Source organism: Opisthocomus hoazin, chromosome 1 (assembly GCF_030867145.1).
Source record: "Opisthocomus hoazin isolate bOpiHoa1 chromosome 1, bOpiHoa1.hap1, whole genome shotgun sequence".
NCBI lineage: Eukaryota > Metazoa > Chordata > Aves > Opisthocomiformes > Opisthocomidae > Opisthocomus > Opisthocomus hoazin.
Window position 1 is genome coordinate 71,221,578 of NC_134414.1, and position 24,592 is coordinate 71,246,169.

Consider the following 24,592-nt stretch of genomic DNA (forward strand, 5'->3'; position numbering starts at 1 on the left):
ACAGCCTTCATGACTGATCAGCTCCATTTTGCTCAGCATTTGTAATGCCTCAACTAGAGTACAACACTGAATTTAGGCTGTCACCCTTCAAGAAGGATGTACTCTAGAAATAAGAGGAAATACGTACAAAGAGACATTCAGGAGAAATGATGCTCACAGAAAGATCTAATTTGGGCTGCCCAGCTCACAGGCTACAGGACTAAAGAGAGAGCAGTGAAACTGCTATAAAATGCAACAGTCTGAATGAGTCAGGCCAAGAATACGTCAGGAAGGGGTTGATATCTTTAAGTAAGCAGCTATACAAAATAACCTCACTGACATACTTTTCTATACTGTATCACGATTATCTAATGGTTGAGGTTCGAAAGGACCTCTGGAGACCACCCCCTCCAACCCTCCCGCTCAAAGCAGGGTCAACTAGAGGTTGCCTGGTGCCTCATCCAGTGATGTTTTGAATATTTTCAAACACGGAAACTACACAACCTCTCTGGACAACCCATTTCAGTGTTTCACAACATCCCCCCCCACCCCCAAACACTCACCTTACCGCAAAAGAAGTTTTTTCCCTTATATTTAACCAGGGTTTTGCCAATTACCTCTTGTCCTTTTCCTGGGCACTACCAAGAAAAGTCTGGCTCAGCCATCTCTGTTCCCCTAGTCAGATATAATCACATGGATAAGATCCCCTGAGCCTTCCCTTTTCCAGGCTGAACAGTCCCAGCTCTCTCAGCCTCACTGCCTATGTCGGATGCTCCAATCCCTTAACTAGTTTTGTCACTCCTCCAGACTCTCTTCAGTCTGTCTGTGTCTTTTGTTGTACCATAACTGGACCCAGCATTTCAGATGTGTCCTCACCAGTACTGAGCAGAAAGGAAGGCTCTTCAGGGAATTCTCATGGGATTCTTCCAAGCAGATCCCAGAAGAGGCCCATCTCCTGAAGTCCAGGGATGGGATCCTGCTTTTTGCCCTGCTTCCTCCTTTCAGTATCCCGAACTGCACCATCTCATGACCACTGCAGCCAAAGCTGCCCACAACCTTTGCCTCCTCAACCAGTTTCTTCCCTGCCTGTAAAAAAAAAGGGCAGGTCCAGCAAAGCACCTCTCATCATCTCCTCAATCACCTGTGTCAGAAAGTTACAATCAGTGCACTTCAGAAATCTTCTGGATTGCTTATGCCCTGCAGCACTCCCTCCTCCAGCAGATATTGTGATGATTAAAGCCTCCCCATGAACACCAGGGCCTGCAAATGTGAGACTTCTTCTAGCGGTCTAAAGATCTCATCTACTTCTTCCTGATGAGGCAGTCTATAGCAGATGTCTGCTACAGCACTACCCATGTTGGTCTGCCCCTTAATCTTAACCCATAAAGTCTTAGCTGGCACTTCAACCATCCCTAGGCAAAGCTCCATACATTCTTGCTGCTCTCTCATGCAAACAGCAGTTTCCTCTCCTTATCATCCTAGCCTGTCCTTTCTGAAGAGCCTTTATCCACTCCCTGTAACAGTGCTATGAACTATCCTACCATGTTTTTCTGATCCCAATGAGATCATAGCCCTAGTGCTGTACACAGACCTCTTAAGTCCTCCTGTCTGCTCCCCATGCTGCATGTGTTAGCGTAGGCACTCCAGCAAAGTTGTGTTCATGCCCCAGAAGTACGAGAACCTCCCTTATAAGGCTGTCCTCTCCATATTGTTCACTTGTGTGCACACTTGAGTGGAGCCTCTTCTGCCTTGCTATGTTGGGTTCAAGGTCTCTCTTCACCACATCACCCTGAACTTTTTGCTTACTAACCCAGTCTACCTCTTCGTCACTCTGTTGTGGGGCACAGTCCTCCCCCAGTTATCCTAGTTTAATGGTATCCTCTACTTGTGCATCCAAAATACCCCACACAAATTCACTACGCTACACTAGTACTCACAAAGTTAACTCACTACACTAGTACTCACAATGTCAAGTAAGTATTTGCATTGTAAAGCATACTAATAAGAATAAAATCCAGTTTTGTCAGCACTGTTTATTATTTCCAGAATATGAATTCTGTAAATAGTCTCTAACACACTCCAGGAAAAACAAAAATCTTCAACTCAAAATAAAGCTGTGGTACTTTCTGAAGGCCTCATCTGGAGTACTGTGTCCAGTTCTGGGCTCCCCAGTTCAAGAAAGATGAGGAGCTACTGGAGAGAGTCTAGCAGAGGGCTATGAGGATGGTGAGGGGACTGGAGCACCTCTCCTATGAGGAGAGGCTGAGGGAGCTGGGCTTGTTCAGCCTGAAGAAGAGAAGGCTGAGAGGGGACCTTATAAATGCCTATAAATATCTCAAGGGCGGGTGTCAGGAGGATGGGGCCAAACTCTTTTCAGTGGTGCCCAGCGACAGGACAAGGGGCAATGGGCACAAACTGAAGCACAGGAAGTTCCATCTGAACACGAGGAAGAACTTCTTCCCTCTGAGGGTGACGGAGCACTGGAATAGCATGCCCAGGGAGGTTGGGAGTCTCCTTCTCTGGAGATATTCAAGACCCACCTGGACAAGGTCCTATGCAGCCTGCTGTAGGTGACCCTGCTTTGGTGGGAGGGTTGGACTAGATGACCCACAGAGGTCCCTTCCAACCCCTAACATTCTGTGTGATTCTGTGTGTGATCTATTCCAATTCTGTGTTTGTTTTGCAGCTGTTGGGGGTGTGGAGGAGAATTAAGATACAAGAACATGGTGTCCTTCTCTGTTTTGATTATAAGAAAGAAATTAAGAAAAAATTCCATAAATTAGCCTTATATTAGGAATTTGGTGAAATTATAGAATAGTTCAGGTTGAAAGGGACCTTTAAAGGTCATCTACCTCAACACCTCTGCAGTAAGCAGGGACATCTTCAACCAGATCAGGCTGCTCAGAGCCCTGTGCAGCCTGGCCTTGAATGTTTCCAGGGATGGGGCATCTACCACCTCTCTGGGCAACCCGTGCCAGTGTTGCACCACCCTTATAATAAAAAATTTCTTCTTTATATCCAGTCTAAATCTAACCTTAGTTTAAAACCATTACTCCTCATCCTGTCACAGAAGGCCCTGCTAAAAAGTTTTTCCCCATCTTTCTTATGAGCCGCCTTTAAGTACTAAAAGGCTGCAATCAGGTGTCCCCAGAGCCTTCTCTTCTTAAGGTTGAACAACCCCACCTCTCTCAGCCTTTCCTCACAGGAGAGGTGCTCCAGCCCTTGCATCGTCTTTGCGGCCCTCCTCTGGAGCCGCTCCATGTCTTTCCTGTACTGAGGGCTCCAGAGCAGTACTGGATGCAGTACTCTAGGAGGAGTCTCACCAGAGCAGGATAGAGCAGCAGAATCACCTCCCTCGACCTGCTGGCCATGCTGCTCTTGACGCAGCCCAGGATACAGTTGGCCTTCTGGGCTGCGAGCACACATTGCCGGGTCATATCCAGCTTTTCATCCACCAGCACCCCCAAGTCCATCTTGGCAGGGCTGCTCTCAGTCCCTTCATCCCCCAGCCTGTATTGATAGCGAGGGTTGCCCCGACCCAGGTGCAGGACCCTGCATTTGTCCGTGTTGAACTTCATGAGGTTCCCACAGACCCACTTCTCAAGCTTGTCCAGGTCCCTCTGGATGGCAGATTCTAACTCATGAAGCTTCTGTTAGGACAAAATAATATGGCTTTGCTAATTTCTGCATCCCTTAAGATTATTTTTTTCCTTTTATTATGTTCTTGTGAGTCTGTCTTTCTGACATTAACCACCACTTCTTGAAAAGCAATCTCCCCATTGCTTTTGGATGAAGCCTTTATTTCCAGACTTTTCCGTTCAAGGCTGAAACAGCTATGCAAATAAGCACAGTCCTCACTTCTACAAGTTTCCTAACTTTCTATTCACTTTTTCATGCTCAGCTTCGATGAAGTAATGTATTTCCAGGTGTATATTACAGAATGACCATTGAACCACTCCGCCTCACAGACTATGAACACGTTCATTTTCTCTCCATAAGACACAGACTCTCTGAAGTGCAACTCTGTCAGACTTTGTAGGGCTGCAGGGGTAATAAACGACACGATACCCAATGGCACACAAAGGGCTCAGGTTCTGAGCATGTTACCGTGTTGGATTATTTAAGAAAGTCAGTACTCAGGTAATCCTCTTTTGGCTTACAATGGCCAGCTTTCACTTATCAGAAATCTGAACTACTTGGTACTTAGAATCATAGAATGGTTTGGGTTGGAAGGGACCTTAAAGATCATCTGGTTACAACCTCCCTGCCATGAGCAGGGACATCTTCCACTAGACCAGGCTGCTCAGAGCTCCATCCAACCTGGCCTTGAACATTGCCAGGGAGGGGGCAGCCACAGCTTCTCTGGGCAACCTGTGCCAGTGTTTCACCAGCCTCATGGCGAAGAATTTCTTCCCAATATCTAATCTAAATCTGCCCTCTCTTGGTTTACAGCCATCCCCCCTTGTCCTATCACTACACACCCTTGTGAAAAGTCCCTCTCCAGCCTTCCTGCAGGCCCCTTCAGGTACTGGAAGGCTGCTATAAGGTCACCCTGGAGCCTTCTCTTTTCCAGGCTGAACAAAAATCCCAACTCCCTCAGCCTTTCCTCATAGGAGAGGTGCTCCAGCCCTCTGATCATCTTTGTGGCCCTCCTCCAGACCCAGAAAATTTACATGTTTCCATACCAAATGTAGATTCATCTTGCTACGAATAGACAATTAAACTGTGGCTGAACAATAGGTGACTCAGGATTTTTTTTCTAATAGGTAAATTTTTTTAATCAACTCTTTCACAATTTTTTTTTTCCAGAAAAAACCCTGTCCACTCAAGATGCAAGACTCCTGTAGTACAACAGCCAACCTGCAGTGAACATCCTTAAAAGAAAGTCAGACCATGCAAGAAAGGTCACTTATTTGAAAATGGTGGATGTTAAGTCTACCGATTTGACACTGGCAGAGGAATGCTTCATAAAAGGAACCAGAGTGAGGCCTCTAAATCCAAAGTGTTCACTGAAGAAAGACAAAGACTATTTTAAAGTGTTTCAGAGAACCTAGAAATATGGGAAAGGGCTTGGCACTAGATTCCAAAGGAGTGGATCCAGTAAAATATCAGCTGTTCAGCAGATAGCCAAGATTAAATTTAAGAATGGATACACCTGGCCAGCCACTCATGGCTTCATACAGTCATACACATGATATTTCAGCTAAAGAACTAAGTTTCTATGCACCTACAGTGGTATTTTCAATGGCATACAAATGGGAAGGGTGGGGGAAAAGAATAAAAGAAAAAGAAGCAGACCATCTCTAGTCTTCTCCAAACCTATCTGTAAGGTAAAACAGTTTAATTTACCCTGGAAGGAGTGATTGTGGAGTTGGCGTTGGCCCATTCAGGGCATACAGGCCGATGCTGCTGATTCCACTGCTCCCCATGCTGCCCGAACTCTGGGCAGACTGAGCACTGCGGTCTTGGTAATTCAATGGAAGGCTTTGAGGCCTGGCATAGTAATAAGGAGTTGAGTGAGCATCCCGTGGCAATGCTTGAGCAAAAAGTGTGGCATAACTTGATACCTGAAAAGGAGAGGATTTGAAAAGGGAGGAATAAAAAGAAAAGATTTGTGAGTTGCTTTAAGTCATGTCTTTAGTTAACAGGAGTGTAATATTCAAAAATGCAAAAAGTAACTGAAGACCACATTTATGCAAAGAAAAATTTGTTGTTACAATTATAATGACAAAAAAAGCAAGTTCCCTCCAGTGAGCAAAAGTACTTTTAGCAATATAGCTTATTTTTGTCTGCAAATTGTCATTAGCAATAGCTGCAAAAAGCACTTTGGTGCTGGCAGAGCTGCAGCCAAAGGAGGAATTTTGCTCTCCCTACTCCATTTCAAACTCATTAGTACGTGAGCAGATGTTACACAACCAAGCAGAAAGCAAGCAAAACCCCACACACACATCTAAAAGTCACAACTTCAGCCTCAAATATTGGACAGCTCATAATTTTACATTTAATTAGTATTAAAAAAAATCACATTAAAAAAATTGCAGATAGTGGTGTGTCAAGTGTGTTCTTCCTTTCAGCCTTACACACAACCACCACAAACACAACCTTAGGTATTGGTTAAGTCTGGATAGTGAGCCAATAACATCTATAATAAGCAACGCACATTTACTGTTTCTCAGAAGTAACAAAGGTCTCCAAACCTACCTTATTAGACTGCTTACGTGGATCTTCACTAAGGCTAAGCAGGAGGTAGAGTATTGACCATTTGTTTTTCAAAACGCCCTGTAAAAAAAGACGAAGACAAACAGAAATGAGTTTGTTTTAACTCTTGATAACAACAGATATTTTAAAAATTATCCAGCCTACTAACATGTACGCATATAAATCAACTTTCTTCAAAAACAATACTAACTCAGAGCCACATTCTTGAGTAAACTGGGAATGTGAAGTGCAGCCTCTGTATTGCTAATTTCATGAATATTCTCCACTGTGTTTAAATCATGAACTCTCACCTGCTCTGAGATCAGCAAGTACACTCAATTTAAAACTCATAGCTACTAAGAAAGAGGTTTATATAGAGTTGAATTTTTACCAGCATTCCCACACACTCTCACCATTTAAAACATCTCAGATATGGATGCAACTCTAACCTAAAGGTGAAGAAAAACTTTTGGTACAGTTTTAAGCAAAGAACTGTCTTCTCTTCACTTTTCACTTCACTCTCCCTTACAGTGAGGCTTCAAAGACTTGAGGGTTTCAATTTCTATTACTTTAAATGCCATTTAAGAGAGCTTTCAAAATTTTCACAGCTTAAGATAGAAACACTGTTAACATGAAACTTGAGGAACATGCGATATTGTCTGTAGCCAACAGACAATACACAGATACATACAGACTGTTAGAATAACACTCAGCAGCTTCAGATCTCGGCAGAAAGCTTAGCAGCAGGAGACAGAACAATGCTAAAGCCCAAGCTACAGAAAGAACACTTTGAAGAGTTATGGCAAATACTAAAAAGTTTTTAGATACACATATGTTTCTAGATATGTTACTCCATAATTTTGTGACACTAATGCTTGCACCTGAAGTGATCAAGGACACAGAACCTTACAATGGAGATTAATTAGTGGAGTAAGTCAAGAAACTCATACAAGTTCCTGCACAATATTGGTCAGGTTATGGCCTGGAATACTAAGCAACGTTGAATATAAAGGAAACTTTAGTCATATCAAGATTCAACAAAGATTCTATCCCTTATAAAGCAACGTAATTCAGTGCTATCAGTCTTGCAAAAAGCACTTTCAAGGTCACTTTGAAACTCTCTTTTTGAAACACATTTTCATTCTCACCTTTTTCTATTTTTCCTGTTTCTTTGCAAATTATGCATGTTGTGTGTATATGTTACATGGTATAAGAATTTTGGCCATAGAACATTTCTTTCTTCAGGACAGAGCCTACTAACCAAACCTACTGAATCTCTGTATTATCTTACAAGAGTAGAAGGAGACATTCTACATTATTATGTAGAGTAGATCCTATTATCTTCTGCTTTGAGCTCAACAACAAGCAAAAAAAAAGTAGGGGCATTGCATCTGTTGCAAATAATTCATCAGCAACTCATTAACAACTGCTGAAGAAGGAGCAGCAACATTACCGCTTCTTCTACTGCCCAAGGCAGAATAAGTCTAAGTGCCTCAAGCAGCATCCTTTCCTCAACTGGCAAGCTGCCACTAAAATAAGCACTGACCTTGTTTCAACTATTACTCTAAAGAGAAAATAAAGTCAGAAAAAAGCTTGTGTGAATCTGTTTTTTCTCCTAGCTGCTTTCAAGAGAATTGCTGGAGGAAGAAAAAGCCTCACTGATTCAGAAAATGTACATTCCTTCTGTGCCCTTCCCTAAGCTCACAGGGAAGAGAAATCATTGTCCACCATTAGTAATAAACCTAACAGCAGACTGAATAATGACTATTATAGTGAATTATAAAGAAGGCAGTATTCAGGTGACATCATTGCATGTACACAAGATGCTAGTACAGAAAAAAAAGGTTAAAAGAATCCTAAACATCTGAGCAGGCAACAAAATATGAGATAGATAGTGTAAGCTTGTATTATATATTTGGAAGAAAAACCAAACCGATATGAACAGACAAGGCATTTTGTTTCAAAGTTTACAGCCATCATGCTCTGCAGCTATGTTTCAATGGTATGGCAATGTACCATGTAAGCTAAAGAAAATCTGTATTAAAAGAGCAAGATCACATAGTGTAATCTGTACAAGAAGAGGCTGAAACCAATGGCTGAGATCATCAGAACAGATATCTGCAAACCAGTGACAGCTGCTTCACTGTACAAACTAAGGCAAATAATACATAAACCTACAGGATAAGGAATACAGAAAGAGTCACACAGTAAGTTTAGCCCCAAGCACTAACAAACTAATGAGTAAGTCAATTATGGACGAGGTGACTAGTCATACTCTCCACAGAATCACTTTTACGTAATCTTAAAATCTTAGTATTATCCTGTAAAACTCAACCCTCATCTATAAATAAACTCATTAATAAGAAGCAGAAGGACACAGAAAAAAATATCTCCTAAATACAAAAAGCAAAATAAGGACAAATCTTCTGTTACATAGAAAACATTTTGACATTAATTTTTGTTGTCAAAAAACAGGTATGTGCAAATGACAATCAGGAATCTTACTCTATTACTGCCCGCCATATTCCCTTGCTAAATACTCAGTTTTATGAAGAATGCAGAACAGATTAGCAGCAGTCATTCTTCACCTGCCTCAGCTGAATTTCTGCCCTTGCATCTTCCCCCCTTTCACCTGATCCATCTCCCTGCATCATGGATTTTCTATAACTATCATCTTTTGTCAGAATATCAACATGCAGTATTCTTTGATTAACACTGCTGTTAGCAGAATGATCAGTCAGCAAACACTTAACACTCAACATTAAACATCTGGAGCACTTCAAAAATCAGAAGAATCATAGAATGGTTTGGAAACTGTTTAAACTCTAGATTAATAAAAACAATATACTTGCAAGGCATTGCTGTAAAATAAGTGACAATGGGAAAATTCATCAGTTTTACATACAAAAAAAATGAACACTATTTTTTCAGAGTTCTTTCCTTCATATGAAGTGCCCCTTCATGTCCTCAAACTAAAAATGTATCCTTTATTCTCATCGGATTTACAACTAAATCCAAATTAATTTCCAATTAATAGCAAACAACTGATAGTAAAAAAAAGTAATTTGTAAATTTTTTCACAAAAATTACAAAATGGTTGAGTTTGGAGGGCACCTCTGAAGCTCATCTAGTCCAACCCCTCTGCTCAAAGCAGGGTCATCTACAGCAGGTTTCCCATGACTGTGTCCAGTCAGGTTTTGACTCTCTCCAAGGATGGAGACTCCATAACTTTCCTGGGCAACCTGTTCCAGTATTCAACCATCCTCCCAGCAAAAATATTGTTAATGTCCCAAGCACTCTCCAAAACAACTCTGTAACATCAGAAGGATGCATATGTGTGCTTTCAGTTTCTTTACTCTTTGTACATTTATTAGACTACCTGTGAACTGAGTTTTCTGTAGAGTTCTGAAAACAAAGCAGCATCTGCTTCCCTTCTTTGTCGCACAACTATTAAAACAAAAAAGAAATGTAGATTAAAAAATTGAAATAAATATAATAGTCATGTCTGAATTACATATTTGTGGTAAATTGGAAAACGTACCCAAGAAAGTGTAATGATGCTTAACTGTTTCACTGTATTTACTCACATAGTTTTGCCTGTTTTCATGTTATCTGCATTCCAGACCTGGAAATGCTGGCATCAGAAGTGATGCAGTGTAAGCACTTGTTTTTCTTAGAGCAATAAAAATATACACCTTCTAAGTAAGTGCCCTTTTAAAGTCTAGTCTGCCATTCTCTAGGTTTAGGGGAATTATAACTGAAAGCAGACATAGGTTAAAGAATGCTATAAAGTCTTTCACAAAACTAAGCGTAATTGTTCCTATTTTAAGCAATAAAGGCAAGAAACAAAAGTCTTGACTTGCTCAAAAGCAGAATTCCAAGGTAAAACAACTTTTATGTATTAAGAAAAATAAGTCTCAATTAGTGCCAGTTACATATTAGAAGTCCTTGCTTAGAAGAAAAACATCTTCAAGGTTTAAGATGTCTTCAGAAAAGCCATGTTATATCAGAAAGAGCCATTAAAACCCACAAAAAACCCACAACACCAAAACCCAAAAACATCTGAAGAAACCTTAATAAGAAAAAGCTGTTAAATGTTAGAAGTGTTAATTAGCACCCAAAGCCACCGCTCAGTACATCTTGCCAAATAAGTCACTTCCTGCACAGTAACTCCGAAATGATGTCAAGCTAGAAGGATATATCCAGTCACTTGTTACGTGACCACTAACATCAGCCTACAAGCTGAAGCTGAGGAGAAGGCAGATGAGGGAGATAGCACTCTTCAAAATTGCTGGCAATAGGCCCAAAGAATATATGCTGTGATGTCTAATAGTAGCCAAAGCATGTAGCAACTCATCGTGCAGAAAGTGTATACTGTAGATTCCAGTGCTTTGGAGTTGCATCTAGAGAAATTCTGATGAGCTTATTTGCCTTCAGCAAGTCATGGAAGCTCTGTGTTAGCAAAAAATACACATGTAATTTGAAACAGTTACAACCAGCGACTTCAGTTACCCTAATTCAAGCTCCCCGACTGAATATTCAAATCTCAAATATGAAGCTCTAATTTAATTAGCATACTTGAAGTAATTGTTTTTGGACATTCTACTGTAAAGCAGATATCTGCTGCAAGTAGTCTTTGGCTTTTCAAGAAGAATGCCTCACATCCCCATAGGATTCATACAGTGCAACACTTGATTCGGAGCAGCATAGAGCACAATGGAATGTAACTGCAACATAACTTACACTGTCATGGTCTAATGTTTTGGTTTTGAGAAGGTGGTTGCAGATAACTTGTAGAGAAACTGAAGGCAAGAAATATGAGGTAAGTCACAAACAATTCCATCAGTTGCCAGGATGGTCATTCAGCAAGTTTTACACATGCGCTCATGAAGTTAATTGTGCCAAAGTGTAAAATTTCTAAAGGGCACATCACCAAAACATCGGTCTTCTAAACAGGACTATGAATTCATGAAGTCTGAGTACTATTAATGTAAAAGGAGTGCAATATAAATGTTTCTTTATTTTCATGGTAGCTAACATATGAAGTAAATGGCAGCAAGAGAAATCTAAGCTGAGCTGTGAATACAAACAGCCACTCAGGAATACTAACTAGGGAATTGATGGAATTTCCATCATGAGATTTTCAAGAGGTGAGCATTAATAACAGACTAGATAACTATCTGTGAGGCAGAGTTGTCCCATTTTCAGAGGAATAAACTGATGAAATAACTTCTTGAAGAACTTCCACTCTTATTTCTAAGAAACAAAAGCTGCACTTACGTTCTTTCTTGATTTTCTCCGCTACAAGAAATTCATCCCGTTCAACGGTAGGAGCAAAGTTGCTTCCAATAACTCTCACTGCATACTGAAACTGTTGGGCTGCATCAGCTGAAAGACAAAAGGAAAACTCTCTCAGTTAAGGGAGTGTTAAAGTTCTACTAAAATAATTTTAAAAAAAAGTTAGACATGAGATTACATGGCTGTGGCTGAATCCAGCATAAATGTATCTGGCTTAGATCAGATAATGGTGTACTATAATCCTTAGACACACTTCTAACCAGAGGGCAGTAAGGCCCAGTTTACCCATGAGCACATTATCAGTGCTATACTTCAAACACACTCACCTGTATACACTCCACAAAATAACTGCACTTCAATTTGCGAATAAGCCTTTCCTATCCTGTGCTGACAGAAGAGACACTTAGGCCTACCCAGTTATTAGAGAGCACCAGCACACTTCAGCTGGCTCTGCCCTTCCCCACAGACTGAAATGCTGTGGGACTTGACACAAAATCCCTCGGTGGTTCAGCTGACATATAGGAACAACACAGCCATGTTCACCAGGCACACTCTCTCAGCAGGCATCCAGACTGGGTTATCCTACCTGTGGCTCTTTACTCAGACATCCACAACAGTGTTTTTACCAGTTTGCATGTTGTTTTTAGGTTTGGTTTTGTTTTTAAACTAGTTTACGTGGTTTCACCACTCAGGTTCAAAGCTCGCTCAGAGATCTCAGCATCACACCCCAATGCATAATGTAGACACGAATGCAGAGGACACAAGCCAGTGACCTCCCTCCCCTGTTCCTTCCTCACGCAATAATTCTATTTCTAATATTGTTGCTGAACAGTACTGTTCTAGTGCAAGTATCTCCGCTTTCTGGAAAGATTAACAGTCTGGTAAAGCTGAGATAGGGCCAGCTCAGTATTAACACCTCCACAGCATAGTCACGTTCCCACTTATTGACCTGAAAAGTCCATCAAACAATAACCCTACGGACATGTCAATTGCGCTTACAAAATGTCAGATAAATTTCTACTCCTCATATAGGAATAACTGTAATAACATCTTACATAAGAAAAAGTAAATGTAAATGCATGGTGTCAGCTACTTGAACCCTTACACTTCCTGACTTCAGGAAAAAAAGGTCTAAGCAATTCTGCACATTAAGTCTGTTTTCTACATAACAATTTTGTGTGCAGATGCATCAGACTTCTCATGTGTTTTATTTAGTCAGTTAAGCAGTCAACTTTTAGAGAAAATTGTAGAGTAATGCAGCAATGGTTCAGCCAAGGAAAAAGCAAGGATGCTGGCCTGGACAAATACATACAAAAGGAACACAAAAACAGAATAGTGTAAAAGTCCACTAGAAGCAGAAATATTTTAAGCATTGAATCATGTCTTAAATTAACTAATATTTACAATTAAAAAAAAAAAAACACCTGGGAGATACTAGGATACAACTATTGATTAAATGCATGCAATATCTCCAGAAATTTACGGAGAGGAGAAATTTGCAATTAAAATGTGCTACATTCTTTTGCAATGCCCATTTTTTACTGTCTTGTGATATAAATGCCAGCCACCGGTCCTAATACACTACAACACAACTGTAGACCAGCAAACATTAACCAGTTCACACGAAACAGTACTTCACACAACCAGGAAAAAGGACTGCTCAGACAGAATCATTTACATTTAACAGTATTTGACAATACTGGACTACAGAGGGAGCAAGGGTACGGTTCTACTTTCACAGAGGAAAATGCCTATATCCAGACTACTGTAATGCCACAAACCTGCATGACTTCACTGCCTCCCAGAAAGAACGGTTCTATTGTTAGTCTAAGCAACATTTCATTTGCAATCAGGACTTGAAAATACAAGTATAAAATAACTTAACTGCTCAGCTATTGATAGCTTAAACTGAACTGATGAACCAGGTGGGAAGAGTTAAGTATGAGGAAGTGTTTCTGAGCAATTGTCAAATATAATACATGTTATTACAAAACAATTCAAGATTTCCAGAAGTATTCTGCAAGGCAAATTAAAGTCAAATATTGGCACTAAGTTATCCCAAACAATAGTAAGAGGTTTATTTTTTGTTAATTCCTCAACTGTGTACCTAGCATCAGCTGGGCAAGAGCTAAGATTTTGCAGTAATTCTTAGATATTTTTGGTGTGTTGTTATAGTGTCTTAACATAGGCTACAAATTAAAAATAAAATTGCTAAAAGAGTTCCAGGTCAAGCATCCTGGAGGAACTGAAGGCAGGATAGGGATCAAGGACTGACACCAAAGTACTTTATCACTTATGACTTTTATCTAGATTAAATAAATTATCTCACTGATTATCCATTAAAAAGCAGGAGAGAATGGATCTCCAGTAAAGTAGTTCAATGTAAGTTACAGAAAAACGTAAAAAGAAAGAAGTAACAAAAAAGTCCTGTAAATGAGTGTCCTCTTAAAAAAAACACCCCACAAAACAACAAACACGCAAACACACACCCCAAAACCACAATAAAGCCACAAGAAGAACATCCCCCCAGAGTTCCTCCTTGCTCATCAGATGCATGATCCTGGTCTTCTAAGGAAAATTATGTTCCGAAATTAACTTCTGTGTCCACCTGCACCACCCTATCTCTTAGGGACTGCTCTTTAACTTTTTAAAAAAAAAAAAAAAATTGACACAGGTGTCAGGGATATTAAGTTAAACAGGTTTCATAGAAACTGGGGACTGGTAGAACAAACATCCAAACAACTCTCCCTGGGGGAGAGACTGCAGAGAAAGCTCAGTGTTAAGTATCTCCTCTCATCTGCCTCGCCTGCCCAGAATTAGCAATATCAGGTACTGCATCCTGCCTGGACTGTAGCCAGGGAGCACAAAAGGAGCAGAGACCCGGAGGATGAGGAAAAAGGGATTTCTGAAGAGACCCACAGGGAATGTAAGTACAACCTGGCAGGACTGCAGCTGAAGAACGTGGCAGGGTTACCGAAGAGAAGGCCTGTGACACAAATCTACAGGAAACACAGACATATTTAACTTTACTGAACAAACTTGTTTCCTATACACTTATAATCTTGCAGTACATCACAGTATGTTTATCTTATAAAGAGCGTTGAATAAGGAATTATGTAGTTGATTAAAAAAGCATAATTCTGCTATATCTGGACAATCGAGCATTACTCATTCAGCTGCTTCTGCTCACTTTTCAGTATATGCTATGATTTATACCATGACTAGCAGTAAGCCTAATGCCTGAGAAAAAAATAAAAATCAGAGCATTACATTTTATTTACATGGAACAATAATGCACAGTTTTTACATATAAGCAATGCTGTATTTACCGTGTTTATTTACGTATTAAAAATTCTTTGGTTTCTGAACAAAATGTTTCATATAAGTGTTTCAAAAAGATATAAGTGCTATGTTTCCTCTCTGTTGCTCCCTGTGGTTTTGGGGGCCTAGATTAAATTCAGGTGAACCAAGATTCACACAAAAAGAAATCCAGTGGGTTTACTGGCTTTAGTCATCTGTTGACATAATTACAAGATCCAGCAAAGACGTGTGCAAAGTCTCTACAGACTCTGTGGAATTTAATCTGTCCAGAAGAATTGACTCAGAAAGATGGCTATACATTGCTACAAGTTTGGGTGGGGTTTTTTCAGTTGATAATGGTGGAATAGGAATTTACCTCAAAATAACAGAAGAAAATCATAGACTTTTCCATTTGTGTGTTTTCTAATCTGCCTCTGACATTAGAACTCTTAAAAGACTACCTATGCTTCTAGTTCTGTGGAACAAGGGAATACTGACGGCAAGACCGAGAGACAAAGAAATACACGTGAAAGTTTCCAGACAGAAATCTTGAAGATTTAAACATAAATCCTCAATCTAATAAAAAACACAGCAGATACATGATTAACAGCAAGTAGCTTCTTTCCTGCAATGGGGACATTTTAAGAAAGATATGTAACCTTCTATAATAACCTTCTATTTCAACAGCAACCACAGCAAGCCTTAGCTAAAGCACTGAAATTTAGTATAGTCTCTACCCTATTGCCCTAACAAGGCATCTGAGAAAGATCTCTAGTTGAAAGCCTACAATTCACCCCCCCAAATTTTGACTATTAAACCTGTTACACTGCTAATGATACGGAACAGTTATCTGCTCTCACACGGATTTGCACTGGCGATTCAATAGCATCATAGCAAGACTGGTTTTATATTATATTTTATCCAGATTTTCATGTTTTATTCATATCAAGTCCAGCTTCTCTTCCACAAATAAAACTCCCTGCTGTGGGAGTTTCTTCAGCAGATTATTTCTTTTAAGTCTGTAAAACAACCTCAGTACCTAAAGTGATTAAACGTAAGTTAATACAGATATCCGCCAGTAGAATAAAGATTCACACAGTTTATAACTAATATATGCATTTAATTGCCTCCTTCCTCAAATAACAGTCATTATGACAGCAGACAGGCTTAAAATACACAGCTATGTACCCTTCTTCATCAAAAAGTGATTACAGTATGAACCTATTATGCAACAGCAAGCTCAACATAACCAATGCATGAAATCGAAACAGTTGTTTGCCGGGTAAGGGGGGAAACAACACTGACTGGGACTTGCTTTCCAGTCTGATCAGGGCAGTGAGTGAATACGGAGACAGCCACTCCCCCTCAGACTGTATCCCTTAAGCAATACACACATACATACACAATTAATGATACTGATAAGCAGCCATACAGCTGAACAATGAAACGCTTTGTGAATCACCAAAAAAATTTTTTTTAAAATCCTCTCCTTTGAGCAGCGCACTACCAATAATTCAAAGATCTGTACTCCACCCAGTCATTCACACTTTCCTACAAACAATGCAATATTAAAACTGAACTACTTCAAAGGGCAGAGAAAAGCATTTTAAAGCTGCAGAAAACACAAGTGTAGCACCTGCAAAAAAAAAATAAAATTGAAGTGATGCACAGGATGAAAGCAAGGAGAAATAAGACTAAAAATTAAGTTTAAAGGAAAAGTTTGAGACAGAGACAATTGGCCACTATAGTTCCAAGCAGCCAGTATTTTGGAGGAAATGCTGAAATTCAGCAAGTCTTTTGCTAAGAAGAAGCTTCTGACACTACCTACAATTTTAGGAAGTGAACTGAAATTCACTTTACAGTCTTATACATTTCTTTCAACACCATCAGCTACAGGCCTATTGAAGTTTCCAGAAATAAAAAAAAAATACATGGGGAGGGGGGGAATAGCAATTGCACCCATGTTTCCAAACATTATTGTCTCATGACTGTGAGAAACTGTTTCCTGGAAAGAAGACATATGGTTATTGTATCGTTATCTGTAGGCATAATTTCTGACCTATAGGAAAACTCTAAAGAAAGCTTATCTAAACGTAACAGTTATCACTTACTTTCTTGAAAGACTTCAGAGACTAGCAAACTCTACTACCTCTTCTTCCAGTCAGCTGTCTGTCATCCCAGACGACAGTTTTGCTTAAATGCAGATGCAGAATTCTTGTAAAACAATTACACTCTAAACTGTGTTCCATGCTCTATGTGTGGCACTGACCGGATAACAACTATTGCTGCAACTACTCAGACACGGATGCTGCCATCTAACAGACGCTGAAGGAAAAAAGGCAAACTTCTTTCCTGCAACAAAGTGTTTGCTGAACACCTAATGTGCTACTTGCAACTTTGCTGCCATAAAACTAAGCCTGAAGAAAAGCTGTAAAACTTGTGAACCTTCTCACACATACCTTGAACAGATATTGAGTTTGTCAATACAGTAATGCTGCTGTATCTTCTGTTTGAACTATATCAAAACATCTACATCCGTATGAATTATTACCAGTAAAAAAAGCAGTTGCATTAATATGTTGTCATATACCGATAAACGAAAATACTAGTCTTGAATGTCATCAGTGTTACTATTTTGTTTTTTTAAGAGAATCTACACATACTGTAAGCGAAATTGCTTCTTCCTGCAGATAACCTTGTGTCTGAGAAGTGTAATTTTAGGACCAGTCCAGTTATGAAGTATTCCTGAAAAAAATCATTTTGCATCAGTCTTGTGCTTTAGTCAACTACCTTAAACACAACAAACCCACAAAACAAAACCCAAACCACACACACTCCCATGCCTTTCCTTACTTATAAGCTGTCCACAGTCTTTGAAGCACACCACAGGAAACAAATGTTCTTTAATTCTGTTGATATTGCTGGTTCTTGTTGTATTGTCAGTAAATAGATTTTTTTGAGGAATGTCCCACTAAACTATCAGTAACTTGGTCACACAATCTTCTCAGAACTTTCCCCCCACTGAATTTTTGCGTAGCTTGTCAACTTGTATTTGCTTCTGTTATTAGCATACGTAAAAAACCCTCTGTACCACCTTTTGAATGAACTCTATGCTTCCCCCCACCACAAAATTTTTAACATCTATTCCAACAGTTCAGAGCTTAAGAAAAAACAAAAAATCAAACCAAATGGCCATAACAAAACACCCACTAATATTACAGAGATTAAGTTAAGGCCATAGTATGGACTTCAGGTAGCAAAGTACTCTCTGAAGACTGGAAGACCACTCTCTAGAGTATGCGCACCTCCAACACCACTCTGGCACCCAAAAATCTTTTTAGGATTCAAAAACAAATAGATGTAGCTTGAACATTTACAGCAATACCATTTGATTCCATTGGAAGCACCAAGAGTTCTTACAGCTGACAAGCTTGTACAGCAGCCTGTAAGTCTCCAAGATTACCAAGAGGTTTCGTAAATGCAGCGAAGAACAAGAAGCTTTTTGTCAGAAGGATTAAATTCACTGTCCAAAGAAAGGCATGGAACCCTATACAACTGCTGAAGTCCACAAATAAGGGGGAAAAAAAAAAATCATGGAAATTACTGCACAGGCAGACAAGCTCCCTGCACGATCATCAGGTATTAGTGTAAAAGTGAGCTGGATAGCCTGGATAAACACAGAAATATTGATAACACAAGACTAGTCCACTAGTTCTTAGACACTGTGAGGACACGAGGAAGACAGAGGCCAGCAATGGCTCCAGCTGCAAAGCACAGAGATCCCCAACTAACTGCAGTGGGTGACTGCGGACATAGAGTGCCGTGGGAAGCTACCTCTAAGCCCTTACTTGAGAACTGGCTAAAGCACATGAACAGCAGCTTTTTAGTTCTACCAAAAAAACAGCTGAGATAGATTTTTTGGGTGGTGGGGGGGTGGAGGAGTGTGCTGGATTTTTCTAAATAGAGTTCTTCCACATAGCTGAGCAGACCTTCTAACAAATGTCTCAGAGGCAGAGCTGTTTGCTAAAACACAGTAACTAGGCTTATGCAGCTCACTGATTTTGGAAACTAAGCAAGCCATCTACTTAGTGGATGGTCTCAAAAAAGTGGGAAGAGAGAGAACAGCTCTACCACTCGGAGCCTCTGCAGTCACGTTCCATCACAGCACAAATTCACTTCCATGTAAACCTTTAACAAGTGGGGAAGGTGGAGCCCTTCTAAGGCCACCACAGGCAGACGCAAAAGAATCCCCAGCAGACCACAGGCTCCATCATGTTTACGGAGGACTTCAGGCACAGGACTGCAGCATGTAGACACAGATGCAGAGTAAGACCACTCGTCCCACGTTAGCTCTGAGCAGAGTATTATGATACAGACATTATATAAACAGAATCCTTCAGCTCCTTCTGAAGCCATAGCTTCCCCACAAACATAATAAAACACAAGTGCTGAAAAAGAACATAGCCAAGTAGATCAAACCTTCTGAAGTACAAACTCACGGAATGTATAGGCAGGAAGAACCATTAGATCTTTGAATCCCAACACCTTTCTATTATTTACCCATTACATTTCACTCAATTGCATCAGCACCTTGTATTTTACTAGAGAATCTATTCTAGGAAGGTGTCAAAAGCTAGGATTTCAAGAAATTAACAGCAGGCTAACAACACAAATGGTTAAAGATGGCTGTTTGTACCTAGCTGCAGCTTCTTGTTACTAATTGTTACTAGAAATTAGGTTGTGGAGTCTCCTTCTCTGGAGATATTCAAGACCCGCCTGGACAAGGTCCTCTACAGCCTGCTGTAGGTGACCCTGCTTCGGCAGGAGGGTTGGACTAGATGACCCACAGAGGTCCCTTCCAACCCCTACCATTCTGTGATTCTGTGAAATTCCTCTAATAAATTTAAAATCTCTTAAGCATCTAAGCTTTTTTTCTCTAAACTCTGTAGATGTAATTGAACATCATAAATTGCTTACCAAAGACTAAACTGATAATACTTGCAAAGTTTGCTTCAGAAAAAGAGAACATGTACACACAAAGCAGCCTAACTGCATCAGTATACAAGTAGGGGAGAAGCTGCACCTAGACCACTAACCACACACAAATACCATATTTCAAACTTATCCTGTGCTGAAAGCAAATTAGAGTTACAAGCCTGAAAAAAAGTAAGATGCTCAATAACTTGTCTGGTGGTTTCCTTACCACCTAGGGATACACGCATCTACCTCAGCACAGAGGATGCTGGCACTAACACAATTCCCTTCTTGTCTTTATTCATTCCTTCAATATAGAAACCAGGGGCAAACAAGCACCATACAGAGCTTTCATGACTGAGATTTCTTTCACAGACTTCTATTTAGTCATTCTCTATGCATGCTAAATCAATAGCTGAGCTGATGACAAACTACCACAGGTACTACAGTTGGCTGTTTGAAGGCAAGTCTCATGTTAGAATGGTGAGCCTTCAGTACCAGAGTCCCTCATAACACAGGAATAAAGAACAGGGTAAGGATCAGCTTCCTGTCTGTCACATGCATAAAAACACGGGTGATGGTAATCACAGCAGACAATCCCCGCTATTTTTTTAAAGCTGTTATTTCTTTGAAGTCCTCAGATAACCCACAAGTGAACACACATAGTGGGTTACAAGCCGCTGACAGCAGTTTACCATGATTTAGGGCAGAATTTCCCCTTCCATTAGTCACACACACACACACACACACACGAGATTTTAGTTACATGAGTAGAATCCCAGCATACAGGAGTAGGTTCAACATTTATTTAAAAAGTAACAAAAAAAAATCAGAGTTTTCTTCCATGTTTTTGCACATACTGTTTGCAAATAAACTTCTTATTCCAGTCAGAAGAGACAGAGATGTATAGAAACTATGGCTTCAAAAAGAAGGCCAGATCCAAAGTTGGTAGAGGTGAGCCACCTCTCCTTAATACTCATACCTTGACTCATAAATGCAGAGGTTTCTTCTCATGATCTGTTTAAGTTTTATAAATGTCACAGACCTAGATAAGATATTCAATACCAAGAAACAAGTGTAGATTGAGTTTAGATTGCAGGCTCTTTCAAATCTAAGAAAGAGCCACAAACAAAACAAGATTAAGCAATACAGAAATCATGTCCTCACAGAGGCCTCCACTACGCCAATAAAGCAAGACAATCTTTCCCAATTTTTTTTTCTTTATGGAAGCAGAACTAGCACAATAATTTGAGATTTCTGGTAGCAAAAGGTTTGAAGTGCATTTAAGTAAGAACATATACCACTTATATTAGAAAAGGTTTCCAAGGGATGTTAAAAGCAAGAAACAGCATTCAAAGCAAAGCTATAATAGCACCTTAGAATTGTAGGCTGATGCGAAAAACACTTTAATACACAATTAAACCATTTGTTAAAAAAACCCCATGTGGTTACATAAAAACACAAGAGGTATTAAACAGTTTAGAAGCTACCATTGATTTGGAGGAGATAGGGGAAGAATAAAAATTTGCCACATCCTGGTAAAATCTCACACCAGGAATCCCTGTCACAGAATTATTACAGACTGACAATTCTGGAAATGGGAAATTCATGGCTGTGCAGAAGACTTAAACATGTAATGGAGAGGGAAAGAATTGGGGGGGGGCGGGTGGTGGACGACGACACCAAAACAAAGCACAGCAATCAACAGCTGTTGATCACAGAATCATAGAATCATTCAGGTTGGAAAAGACCCCTAAGTCCATAGAGTTCAACCAATAAATATGATGTTTCTGTGAAGAAGTCCCTAGTTCAACCAATAAATATGATGTTTCTGTGAAGAAGTCCCTACTCAACATTTCAGTGAAGACAAAGAGATTTCAACTTCTTCCCAACACTTCCAAGCTTCTCAGATGAACCACAAAATCACAAAATGATATGGATTAGAAGTGACTTTCAAAGACCATCCAGTGCAACCCCCTTGCCATGGGCAGGGTCAACTTCTACTAGACCAGGTTGCTCAAAGCCCCATCCAATCTGGCCTTGAACACTGCCAGGGAGGGGGCATCCACAGCTTCTCTAGGCAACCTGTTCCAGTGCCTCACCACCCTCATAGTAAAAATACTCTTTCTTTTATCCAGTCTAAACCCTCTTTCAGTTTAAAAACGTTGCCCCTTGTCCTGTCACTTCAGACCTTGGTAAAAAGTCTCTTTCTGTCCTTGTTATAAGCTCCCTTTAGGTACTGAAAGGCCGCAATAAGGTCTTCCCACAGCCCTCCCTTCCCCAGGCTGAACAACCCCAACTCTTCCCAGCCTTTCTTCACTGAACAGGCGTTCCAGCCCTCGGATCATTTTCATTGTCCTCCTCTGGACCTGCTCTAACAAGTCCATGTCTTTCTTGTACTGGGGACTCCAGAGCTGGACAAAGTACTCCAGATAATGTCTCACAAAAGCAGAGCAGAGGGGGAGAATCACCTCCCTCAACCTGCTGGCCACGCTGCTTTTTATAGAGCCTGGGATACAGTTGGCTTTTTCGACTGCAAGCACACGCTGCCAGCTCATGTCCAAGACTTCACCCACCTGTATCCCCAAGTCCTTCTCTGTCAGGCTGCTCTCAATCACATCACGCCCCAGCCTGTATCCGTACCGAGGATTGCCCCAACCCACGTGCAGGACCTTTCACTTGGCCTTGCTGAACTTTATGAGGTTCTCATGGGCTCACTCCTCAAGCCTGTCAAGGTCCCCCTGGTTGCATCCCTTCCCTCAAGCTTATCAACTGCACTGCTCAGCTTGATGTCATCCACAAACGTACTGAAGATACACTCAATCCCACTGTCTATGCCATTAATACACTGACCAGCATCAGTCCCAATACAGACCCCTGAAGAACTTGTTACTGATCTCCATTTCCACACTGGGACATTGACTGCAACTCTTTGGATGCAGCCATCCAGCCAGTTCCTTAACCATCAAACATATCATCCATTAAACCCGTATCTTTCCAATTTAGAGACCAGGACAGCGTGTGAGACCATGAGGTGCTGTCTCCAATAGGGGAAACAAAGTTTGAGAGACAGACACACACAAAAGTATATTTGCATCTGTTCACTCATTTTCTAGACTTCCAAGATAGCAGTAATTAATTTACAGGCCATGTTTTAGTCAGCTTGAACCCAATTCTTTCCAACAGGTCAATACTCAAAATTATTAGTTATTGTCACAGAAACACCTAAAGGTAACCAGGAGTGACTTGTCAGAAGACAGAAGGAGAACAGACAAAAGACTTCACAGCCACTACTAATACGGAAGAAAGACGTCTCCCAGAGAAGAAAACAGACACAACAAAAGCTACAGCGCGAATTTGTCTGGTGAGTAATGCTTACGAACAGAGCAGCTTAAAGAGGAGACAGCAGATGCACCTCTCCCTTTCCCCCCGCCACCCGCTCACTTAAAACAGAGCCTTTGCCCTGACTGCAACGGACCGAAACTTAACGCGAACAGGCGAGAGCCGCATTCCTCCCCTTGCCGGAGGGTCGGGATGGCAAGAGGCAGAGCACCCGGGGGATGCCCCGCAAGCCCACCGCCCCGTCACCGGCCGCCCCGCCGCCACTGTGTCCGCCTCATCGGACCGCGGCCACGCCGCCCGCCCGGAGGCTCGGGCCGGACCGCCCGGGCTGCCGGGCCCCGCCGGCCGCAGGCTCCGCGCCGAGGGGCCCGCCCGTGACGCGGAGCCTGGCGGGGCCGGCACCGCTCCCCCCCTCCCCGCACCTCCCCCCCCCCGCGGGCTCCAACGGCTGCCGGTGCGGGGAATGGCGGGAAGAAGCCGTTACCTTCGCTTTTGCCCAGGATGCGGCAGCACAGGCTCTGCAGCAAAACGTTGGGGGATTTTTGGTCCGGAGTCGCCATCGCCGCCCAGGAGGCAGAAGGTGGCGGGGGGGATGAGGGGGAGCGGGCGGCAGAGCCGGGGTCGCGGCGGGATGACAGAGGGCGGGAACAGAGGAAGCTCCCCCCGCTGTGCAGCGCAAGGACCCGGCGCCGCCTCCCGCCCCGGCCGCCGCCGCCTAGGGCGCCATTTTAACAGAACCCGCCGAAAGCCTCAGCGGCGGCCGCCCAGCACCCACAATGCCCCCGCGCGCGGGCCGCGGCGAACGCGCTCCGCCGAGCCGCCGCCGCCGCCGCGCGGAGGTTCCGGGGCCGGCGCCGCCGGGGGCGGGCGCAGAGCTGCCGCCGGGAGAGGGCGGGCAGGGCCCCGGCGGGTGCAGGCGTGCTGAGGTAGTGCGGCGGTGGCCAGGCCTGGGACCGCGCTGCGAGGCCTGCGACGCGCGCCAGCCCTGGCCAGAAACGTCCCCCGAATTCCCCAAAATGGGAATGGAAAGTTCCTGTTCTGCAATCACTTTACGCTTTTGAAAAGCATCCTCTCACCCCTGCCTCAAAATCCCGGGAAGAGCAGACTCGCTCCTTCCTCCCCAGAGGAGAATCGTAGAATCACAGAATCATTAGGGGTGGAAAAGACCTCTAAGCTCATCAAGTCCAACCATCCACCCAACACCACCATGCCTACTAAACCATATCCTGAAGTGCCACATCTACTCGTTTTTTGAACACCTCCAGGGATGGGGACTCAGCCACCTCCCTGGGCAGCCTGTTCCAATGCCTGACCACTCTTTCAGTAAAGAAATTTTTCCTAATATGGAGTCTAAACCTCCCCTGACACAACTTGAGGCCATTGCCTCTTGTCCTATCACTAGTTACCTGGGAGAAGAGACCCAACACCTGCCTCACCACAACCTCCTTTCAGGCAGTTGTAGACAGCAATAAGGTCCCCCCCTCAGCCTCCTCTTCTCCAG

At 41.9% G+C, this 24,592-nt stretch overlaps 1 protein-coding gene across 1 annotated transcript in view; it reads right to left on the reverse strand.

Annotated features, from left to right (window-relative positions):
- TUBGCP3 (tubulin gamma complex component 3) overlaps positions 1 to 23,733 on the reverse strand; it is a 58,782-nt gene extending 35,049 nt beyond the window's left edge. The window contains exons 1-5 of the mRNA XM_075424884.1: positions 23,576 to 23,733; positions 11,458 to 11,565; positions 9,557 to 9,624; positions 6,181 to 6,258; positions 5,329 to 5,546 (exon numbers count right to left, since the gene is read on the reverse strand). Coding sequence (XP_075280999.1) covers positions 5,329 to 5,546; positions 6,181 to 6,258; positions 9,557 to 9,624; positions 11,458 to 11,565; positions 23,576 to 23,651 — 548 coding nt within the window. The 5' untranslated portion in view covers positions 23,652 to 23,733. The remainder of the gene's footprint in view (positions 1 to 5,328; positions 5,547 to 6,180; positions 6,259 to 9,556; positions 9,625 to 11,457; positions 11,566 to 23,575) is intronic.
- Between the last annotated feature and the right edge of the window lie 859 nt (positions 23,734 to 24,592).